The sequence below is a fragment of the Merops nubicus genome, unplaced genomic scaffold, assembly GCF_000691845.1.
Source record: "Merops nubicus isolate BGI_N331 unplaced genomic scaffold, ASM69184v1 scaffold50956, whole genome shotgun sequence".
In the NCBI taxonomy this organism is placed as follows: Eukaryota; Metazoa; Chordata; class Aves; order Coraciiformes; family Meropidae; genus Merops; species Merops nubicus.
In genome coordinates this window covers 20,197-30,470 of record NW_008613980.1, presented here as the reverse complement: position 1 = coordinate 30,470, position 10,274 = coordinate 20,197, and the positions used below count along the sequence as shown (strand labels likewise).

The following is a 10,274-nucleotide window of genomic DNA, read 5'->3' as shown; positions in this document are numbered from 1 at the left end:
AACCTAAGGGATTCTATGATTCTATAAAACCCTGTGAACATAACACATCTAACTTCAGAGGTACTTGAGTAAGATTCTTAGTTTTAGAAACAAAATCATTCATATGCTATAAGAAAGGATGGGCACTTTGGATGAACTTCAGTGTATTCCTGTTGGACGCTCCTTCCACGTTTCCACTTTCAAGCTTCAAAAGTGATTTCTGCTTTAGTGTAACTTGGTTTTTCTGTGTACATGAGCATAAAACTTTAATACTGTCACGTGAGTAACTTTCAAAATGCAATGTGAAGTGTAAAAAAAAAAAAAAAGGAAGCACTTAGCAGAGAATTAAACTTATAAATGTTCAATTTTTTTAAAGTCTAAATATGTAAATCTATATTTTTGTCCCCAAAACACAAATACTCCTACCTTAATTCCACCTTTAGCCTTCTTAATGTTTTTCTTTTTTGATAACTCTACTTCAGAAATGGTCTTTGGAGGGCAGGAAATTTCTGTGGACCTCCGGTTGGTGGCTGAAGGAGTCAAAAAGAAATGAACATTAGAAAATGTGTGCTAAAAGTTGAAATTCTACTTTCTAATAAAAGCAATGAGCAAAGATCCTGCTAAATCAGTGGTCACATCACCTGTTGTAGAGAAATTAATTATGGCTGGAGTGGAGAAGAACCAGCTGGCACAAGGGATGGACCATGTTCTTCTGTTCACCAGTCTGTCTCAAACTGGCACTTAGGCCTCCACACTGTAATGACTACTTTTGTTTGGCTTCTTCCTTGGCAACCATCTGTAGGGTAGCCCAGGTAAATGTTAGCTGGCTGTATCAACAGTTGGTAATTTTCACCTGTGTAGTTTTTCAGCTCAAGTATTGTTACATGTGTGGGTTCCCAAAGAAAGGGAATTTTGGTTCTGGTAATGGTTTGTTAATGCCAGATTAGAAAGGATCTTTCCCTCTTAAGTTTCATCACATGAACAAGTCTGGAGTAATCATACAGGTGTTCAACAAGTCACTGTGGCCATGTATGTAATGACTGAGTCTGAGGAAATGATTTCAGAATGTGTTCTGTCATGTCAGGTTTGTTGGGCCTTGCAGGCTCTGTAAACCATTGTTGACCACAAGCTGTCTAATGCTGCTAGAAAATCATCCTTAGCAACTTAGCCACTTGTCGTGACACCGCTGTCCAAAGCACGGGTTTAGAATGAACTACGCGAAGGGGAGTCATACAGTTGGCTTGAGTAGAAAATCATCTCTGTTACAGTTTGGATCTTTGTTTTAAATTGATAATGAGTTCACAACGCAGATTATGTCAGTACAAGGCAAACAGTGCTGTCCTTTTTCTTAGTTGCTGAATTGATACAGCCAACCATGCACGTCATGGTAAAAACCAGGCTGAATACCAGATGAAATTATGAAAGAATCTGAGTCGGGCAACAAAGAGCAAAACTTGCAATTCTGAGATCAGGTCCTTTTCAGCTTTGTTCTTGGAAAACTTGCTCATTGAATAAGAATGTTTCCAAAAATAAAAGCTGGTGCTTTCAAATGCAGTAACATTCTGTTTAAAATGGTTTTGCCAAGTTTTATGTTTTGAGACTCTTGGTTGTTACAAATAACTTTTTCTTTGTCTCTGAGAAAGGCTGAGGGATGTGATAAAAAAGATACAGGTATCTTTGAATGGGGAGGACAGTAACAGATTTTCAAATGCTCTTATTAAATTATTCTAAAGTAGTAAAAAAAAACAAAACATAGAAACACTGCATATTATATGCAGTTAAAAAAGCAGTGTATCAGTTTCATGGACAATAATAACAGAAGCTGACATTTCTTCTACCCTGTGTCTTTTCAGTTGCCTTATGATGCAGCTGGGAAGAGAATTAATGAGAGCAGCTTCTCTCCAACTCTTTCCTAAATCTTGCTGGTTTTGTTCCATGCTGAATGACATGAGGACTTGGCAATGTCCATTTCATGCCTATTACTTCTTCACAATGACTCCATATTAGAAAGTTTCTTCAATGGAGCAGCAAGTCTGGCAGCCAGCAGCAGCTATAATCAACCACTAGAAGATTCCTACGGTTCCCAGGACTGAACTGAAATGCAAATGTCAACTCTATTTGGTTTTTCCATCACTCTTTCAGAATGTAAAGCAGGGGATTTGGTTTGATTTTGAGCACTACTGTCAACAGACACCTTCTTCCCATCCCCAAGAAAGCTTTCCATGAAGAAGTAATTGTTCTCTCAAAGGCGTTGTTTCACCCTAAAAGTGGTGCACTGACATTTTGAAGACAAGGGGGAAAAAAAATAAAAAAATTAAGGTGCAGCAAATAGAAGCTGTTTGTCCTTATTGTCAAAGTTCTTCATAACACTTTCTAGTCCGCAGGTGTGATGATTTCTAGTGTTGGCAAAACCAGAATACCAACATTCATCAACTATTTGATAAATTTTAAAACAGGCCCTTTTACATTTTTCCCTAGGAATCCCTGAGTAAAGTGGTTACAAGCATCAGCAAATCCACTCTTTTCTATACTAAGGCATCCTGAAGATTCTATTTAGCCTTAAATTCTCATCCACCACCATCTTGACAAGACACTATGATCATACCCATCACACTGAACCATATTCCCTCCTGGAGTGTCTCCCAGCTACATCCTATTTATACTTTGAAAAGTCAGCATTTTAAAAAGAATAAATTAACACTTGATCACAAAAATTTTCAATTAAAGAAAACCAAGACATTGTTTCATACTCTTCCCAGGCACTCTTGAATACCCTGGACATGCTGCCACTGTCCAGTTATGCTATCTAAATCTGAGTTCAGTCCATTGGATTGCTCTCCAAAGCTAATTCCCAAGTTCCGTATATACTGGATGTGTTATTAAAAGGAATGGAAGCAAAGGAAATAACTTCAGTAATTATGAGAACTTTTGCTTTGAGCAGCATAGTCAGCAATACCGAGTTGCTTGGCCTATTCATTAATCAGAAAACTTTCTAGCTTGAAGGGGTGGGTTGATGCTGGTGTGAAAATCCTGGCTGCAAGCAGTCAGCAGAAAACATGGAAATACGTTATGCCTCTGATGTCTGGATCACAACTTACAAACTCAGACAGCTCCACGTGATCCAGGGAAGAGTTTAAGTGGGCAATTTAAGTGAATGATGACACATTCACCCAAAAAAAAAACCAAACAAATGTGCAGATGCTACTTGATACAGCAGCAAATTCCGTAGGTCAGGTTACTAGCTTAGCCCTAGCTTCATCAGTATGACTCATTTCGGAAGGATAGAGGCAGATACAAGATATGAAAGCAGTCAAATCCAACTGCTTCTGTTTCAGGGGCAAATTTGATTTGGATTGACACAGCAAACTTTCCCCTTCCAATTTGATCCAGAATGAATTGAAAACTGGAAGCAATCTGGTTTTGGTTATGCTCCAGAGTGTTTTTGAGTTACTGACTGTCCCATATTCAGAGATGGCTGCATGTCACTACATTTAAGTAGTTTCTGGAGCCATTTAGAAAGAAACAGCCCAAATACCTGTCAATTATTATTGCACTAATTACTGTGGAACTGGAAAGATTTTATGAGGGAAATTCCCTTATAAAATTCAGTGCAGTTGGCTCTTTCAGGGTTATTATTGTGCTGCCGAGGAAGCTGAAAGTCAGAGTGTTCAACTGCCTATTGAAAGAATGAAGGCACAGGAACAAAGAAAAACAATCTATAAACAATATAAGGTCTGTATGGTTACAATGTTGTTTTTCATAGTACTCCCCTGGATAATGAGTAATGAATTTCATTTTGAACTCATTAATAATTTAAAAATTGCTTGATATTGCTTTTATAGCAAGTACTGTTAAAGGACATTGTATGCAAAGGTAAACTTTTTACTGCAAGGATATTACCATAAAGCAGAGCTTGGGCTATCAACTGGACCACTGTGCTTTTCCTGTGGGGCTTTAGTACTGCTTACTTGGTTTTTATTAACAAGTTGCATGATAAATATACATTACTGTTTTATAGCTAGCTTACAGCAAATGGTAATGTGGACTGTACTGTCCCTAAAGCTTTTCTAAGGTTTATCATTTCCCAGCTAACTACAGAAAGTCTTTTCCATTCTTAGGTAGTATAACCTATACTTCTTTGCTCTAGTGAATTGTTGTCAGGCTCCCTGAAAATCTGCTCATATAAGAGGCATAGAGCAAGGCTCTGTGGAATGTGGAATATTATTCTAAAAGGAGACACTGTTACTTGGTTTCCTCAGACTTGCTCAAGTGCGAGAGCAGCCTCACAGCCACAAAATTGAAAGCATCTTTTCCTTTTCTCTACTTCCTTTACAGAAATATCTTGAACTACAGAAACTAGTGGTTTCTCAAAACCATTAACGAAAATCACATGCACGCTCTTTTCTGAGTCAACTAATCTCTGCAGCCTTGCTTTTCCGGCACACTTCCCAAGACTCTTGCAGGACATTCTTCTTTTATCTTCTGTCCAGATGTTACTAGTTAGCAAGTGTTACGCACTAGTGACTGTGAGGAATGCTGGAGTGGATCCAATGAGCAGTCATACACATTCAAGTGAGATGGAACCAGTTTAAATTTTATTATTTAAAGAACTGAAAAGGCTCCAGCTGTGTTCCCCCATATGAACTGCATGTTTCAAGTTGGCTTTCTAAGATGCTTGTAGTGTGACCCATGGATTTTGCATGTGCAATGTGCTGTTAAACATGTCAAAATTTCTGTGAGCTCATTAAGCAAATAACTTCTCTGCTGATGTACTTCCCATTTATGTTGCACATGAACTCCCCAGGTGAATATTTTATAGCATTTAGAAGACAGGAGATGCCAAAGCAAAGATACATGTGCAACCCTAATTTTGCCCCTTTGCTGTCTATGGCATCTTGGTCTACTCCCCTCTAAGAATGCTTGCCTCATTCAGTGCATGGAATCAAACCCGCTTAATTAATGAGCAGCTATTCATTATTTTGATTTATTTGTATTTATCAGTGGGGCCCCCAAGCCTTTCTATCCATATGCTATTTCAGTCCCTGCTCTGAAAATAATTGTCTTTTTTCTAGTAGTCATTTTTAAAATTCAAGTGCTTTATAAACATTAACTGAGCCGTTTTCACAACACTTTTCAGACTAACAGGCTGTTATCAACCACATTGAGGCCTCCAAGTTCCACAGATAAAGATCAAAAGAGAATATAGTACTTTGGGAGACCAACATGACGTTTTTAGAGCTGAATTTTAAGGTTACTGAGTATTACATGCCATTTCACATGTTCAAGAGTATATGCCCTGCCCACTAATTCTGATTTCAGTCTTTCACTGCTATTTCAGTGTAAGGTTTCTTCATATGGTTGCACTAGTTATTGAAAACATAATCAAAAAAATTGCACTAAGTTGAATCACATTAACACCCACAAGGGTTTTTAACAAGGTCGAAACCTTTACATCTCTAGCATCAGCTTCTCTCTTCCATGTTAGCAGGAGTAAAAGCAGCAAGAGAATGGGTGTTAAAACCCATCTGAACTGGATCAGTTCTCCCTTTCCTCCCAACCTCTGGCCACACACTTCTGCACTTCTGTCTCCATTTTTTGTCAGCACTGCTGTTCATGGAACTGGAGGAGGAGGAGGCAGAATTAGCCAAAACAAAACAAAAAAGACCCCTACAGTGATAGTTTTCGGTTCCCTCCTTCGTTCCCAGTAGCTGTAAGACTGCAAGTACTCAGGGAAAGCAGACTCACAAATGCTGCTGTGCTGGGCAAAGAGGAGAGGAGAAAGGGAGACGGTGACAGCTCTGCACTGAGAAGGGCTTAATCTGCTGCAAGATCATACTGTAAGGAAATAAGCAGAACAGGGGATAAGAAACATATTTTGTCCCTGGGTTTCAAAGATTTGCTGACAACAAAGGAAATGAGACTATAGGAGGCAAACTGTCGCAAGTTCATACATAACGAAGGTGTATGGACTGAGATTTTCTTTTTTTTTTCCCAAGTGCTTATAATTCTTCCAAATCTGAACACTTAAGGAAGGGACAAAACTATTTTGTATTGCCATGTTCCAGGTCTCTCCACAGATGTAACTAAAGCAAGACAATTTTTTTAAAGCCTTGTTCACTGAGTTAACCAAATGATTTTTAGCTCAAGATTTCCAAGAAAAGTGTCAAGCTGAAGAAGATAGCCTTTGAGAAAATTTCATCTCAAAGAGCATTTGGGAAAATTACAAGCAAATTAAAACAGAGAAGTGCTAATTACAGTCATTCCTAATAACTTATATTTTCCTTTACACTTCTGTGGCTTATCCCACTGTGCTGGACAGCCTATAGGCAATACAAGCCTCCATGGTTTGGCTTTGTGCACCTAGCCCAACACACTCCAGGCTAAGGAGTTTTATAAAGAAACAGAGATCACAAATATGTAGTCCAATCATCAAAAATGATGCCTTCAGAATTGAACTAGAGCAAAGGAATTTCCCCATCAAGTGCCACTTCTTTCTTCTTAACACATACTGGGACAAGTTTAGCCATCAGCAGTATACAAGCAGCTTCCACTGGGAGTAAACAGAGTTCTCAATAAGTTGTCATATACACTACTTAAATATTTTCAAGGCATTTATTATAAAAGAGTCAGCAGAGGGTTTTCTGCCATTTCTGGGATGATCTCTGAATAATATTTAAGCAGATTCTTATAGCTGAAATGTGCACCAAGGCAGCTGGCACAGACTTTTGAGCATCACAATTCCAGTGCTAGTTTTATAGTGTTGAACAGGCCTGTCCCTGCAAAATTTACAAGTTCATTTGTGAAACCAAAGGAAAAATGTGGTGAATTTAAAATTTTGCTTTGGAATTTCCAGACCCACAGAAAAGCATTGGGTGAGGGAGAATTTGCAGTGCAGCTCTGACTTGCCTTTCTGCCTCTTCACTGAGCTGAGACTTCACCAAGAGTTACCAGAGACATAAGGACATAGATACAAGAAACTGGCAGAGTCATTTCCCAGTTAGAAATCTGCCCTTTCTCTCATAGATGGTATCAGCTCTGCCTGTATGCACCCTATGTATATAGTCATGTAAAACTAAGAGTCTCACAGTTACAATAATGGAATATTTCTTGCCTCATCCTTGACATCTGTTAAGATTTTTTCATTAGTACCGTGAATTAGACTGAATTTTCTCTACCACCCCTTGTTAGAGAAATGGATAGTCAGCAAGTAAAAACAAACCCAACTAATGTCTATTCTGGAATCATCATAACTTTTTTTCTTTCACAGACAACCATTGCAATATTGTGCCTTGGCATTGTTACATCTGCTGTCTGGGGACAAAAGCCTTTCTTTCTGGTCTTCTATTTCTGTGTACCGCATTTTATTGCCTTTGCCTGCCTTTGTATTTACACAGCCTAGGAACATGGTATTTTCCTGTTGCCATATTCTATTTTGCAAGCTTTTAGAAATGTACAGGTATGTCCTGGGTAATAAAAGAGTTACAGTATCTGTTTCAAGAAGGTGCTCTTAGCCTCTCTCGTCTTTCCACGATGCTGCTCAATAATTCTCCTATAAATAAATGCTGATAGTGCATTGATTCTGTATATGTGAAGAAAGGGCAGAGAGGAAAGTCCAAAAGAGGGTAGCTTCAAGAAGAGCAGAATTTCACAGCCTCATTTTCAAGGCTTGGAATCGGACTCTGTCCCTGTTTCTATTCCCAGCCACATTTCAGACTCAGGCTGTGAAACCCCTTGATGAATCACTCAGTTTATCTGTGCTTCAATTTTCTTTCTGAAAAAAAAAAAAAGAGGTTAAAATACTTACCAGTACTTTCCAAGTGCTTTGGCACTTTGAGGAAAAGAGCACTCAGGAAATGTGAAGTACCACTCTTTGTAGTTGGTCAGTTGGGTAATACCCAGAAGATGCCATTACACACTATGTGTAAATATGCATGTATTGATCTCAGCAGTCAAAGTAACCGGTTCTGAGCCTCAGAATAAGCTGTAGATACTCAGGGACTTACTGTTGCTTGGTACAGAGGCACTCTATGTCAATCATCTCTACCCGTCAATTTACAAGAGGACATCAGAGACTAATTCTCATCACAGTTATCCTGTCTTGTGTTGTGGAACACTGAATTGGAATGCAGGGGTCAGAGCAAGGGAGCATCTCATCATTTTCTGTGAAAGAGCTGATAGTATTGGATTGGCTGTATGAACAAGAATCAAAACTTAAAGCACTGTCATTTAGATACTACTAGTGACTATCCTTTAAGGTTCTATCTATACAAAAAGTTTAATTTAAAAAAATCTGCAAGTGCTCTAAAAAGACAAGGAAGAAGTTCAAGAAACACAGCGACTGCATGCAGAAACAGAAATGCAAGACTGCCTTCTAGCCTGAAGATGCATTTTCACAATAGGTGAAAGCCATTTAAAACTGTACTACCACTAACAGGGACTAACTAGCTCTGACCTACTGACCTTATAACCCCATTTTTCTGCAACATCTTTTGCTTCAGCACCAGTGGCCATGCAGTGAACAATCAGGTCAACTCTGAAGTTAGTGTTGCTTTGAGCAGGTGACTGGGCTATGTGATCTCCAGAGCTCCCTGCATTTTTCTAAGTCATGCAATAGAAACCTAACTACTACATTTTTGCAGTCAGTTTATTGAGTTTTCAAGGTGAATCACAATTCATACAGCTAACGGACTGCAAATAACAGCATAAGAGGAGAACTTATTGCTGGAGGATGTGTGGGTAACAGAGGAGGACCTACTCAAAGCCACTGTGGTCTCAGCTTGCCGTAAGCCAAGAGCGAACTTGGAACTTGAGGTAGCAACTGTATGTTAAGAAAACAGCTAGCATGGTTTGGAGGAGCAAAGTACTGACATTAAACTGGCAAGATAACTGGTAGAAGATTATGATCTTCCTTGGTAAGAAAGGATGAGTGCTGGGGATCTGAGAACAACAGGGACATTTGTGTGACCTTGTGATAGTATGCCTAGAAAGCAAAGTGGTCAAGTTACTGGCTGTCCTAATCTTCCTGTTGAGAAAGCAGAGTTTATTGCATGCTATTCATGAAAATTAGATTTTTTCAAGGCTTTTGGCTAAATGTTCCCATTTTAAAAAGCCCTAAGGCTCCATTTTTTATTTTCTTCTTAGCAGCTCTGCTGAAAAGAGACAACCTCTTCCTGCCACCAAATACAGGGTCTCCAAGATGCACTGTTTCAAATTAACTTCACCCATTCTTTTCTTTTTTTTTTTTTTTTTTTCCCCCGAGAAAATAGCTGTCCTGGTTAAAGGCACATACTAATCTCAAATCAGGAACTTTCCATAAATTCCAAACAGAAGCATTGTTCAGCTTTTGTAATTAGTAGAGGACAAGAATAAAAAGTGAACAAACAGTGATGTGGAGAGAAAAGGCAAAAATTGCACAAATAAGTCAGTGTCACTAATGAACCCTTAACCTTTGCAAGTACCTGACAGAAACTTGAGGGATTATGACACTTTAAAGCCAAATATTTATATTACAATATATGCAATGTAAAAGATGTTCTTATGCTCCCTGTGCATACTTGCAGTGACAAGCCTGCTTTGGGTTTTCAAGAATCAGCAATATAAGACATACTGAGAAAGAGTACAGGAAAGTCCTCTATAGGTTAGACCTAAAGGGAGAAGCCTGAATTTTTTTGATTCACCCTTTTTTGTATGTTTGCAGTGACAGATAATTTCACATTCATTTTTAAAAGCTGGGTCTACAGGGCTGACACTGAGCATCAAATGCAAGTCTTAATTCTGATAACAACAATTAAACATGACCATGTGGGACAAAATATTGGTGTGCATCTGAATGCAGCTGTTGATGGCCTACCTACTCCTGCTGGTCTGGTAATCTTTGGTGAGGCTCGCTTTGGAGAAGATTCAGGATGTGGGGCAACAGGCTGTACTGGCCGGGTCTGTTTGGCTGCTAGCTTTTTCAGACTTACTTGCCTCTTGTCAAACATTTCTTGTACATCTTCTAGTTTTTGTAGAATTCTTTGGGCATTGGCCTAGACAAAGAAAAGACAAACAACAGATGGTTGTTGGTGCTGGACTGAGCAAGCTGAGAAAGGACTTCTGTTACCCAGACTCGGACTAGAGCCAAAGATTGTATGGTGCTGCAGTTCAATGCAATCCAGCCCGTGCACTCTGCACAGATCTCAGTTCCACCCAGTAGGACATGGTGACTCATGCAGGCTTTCCAGCATTACTCTGAAGAAAATCACATATGTGTTTGGTGGCTACTCATCCGAGTAAAAGGTATTGTCCCAAGCAAT

At 39.0% G+C, this 10,274-nt stretch overlaps 1 protein-coding gene across 1 annotated transcript in view; it reads right to left on the bottom strand.

Moving 5' to 3' along the window:
• Window positions 1-405: 405 nt before the first annotated feature.
• MCF2L2 (MCF.2 cell line derived transforming sequence-like 2) overlaps window positions 406-10,274 on the bottom strand; it is a gene marked incomplete at both ends in the record, with an annotated part of 26,204 nt that continues 16,335 nt past the window's right edge. Inside the window, 2 exons of the mRNA XM_008942045.1 lie at window positions 406-509; window positions 9,830-10,007. Of these exons, the coding sequence (XP_008940293.1) occupies window positions 406-509; window positions 9,830-10,007 (282 nt within the window). The remainder of the gene's footprint in view (window positions 510-9,829; window positions 10,008-10,274) is intronic.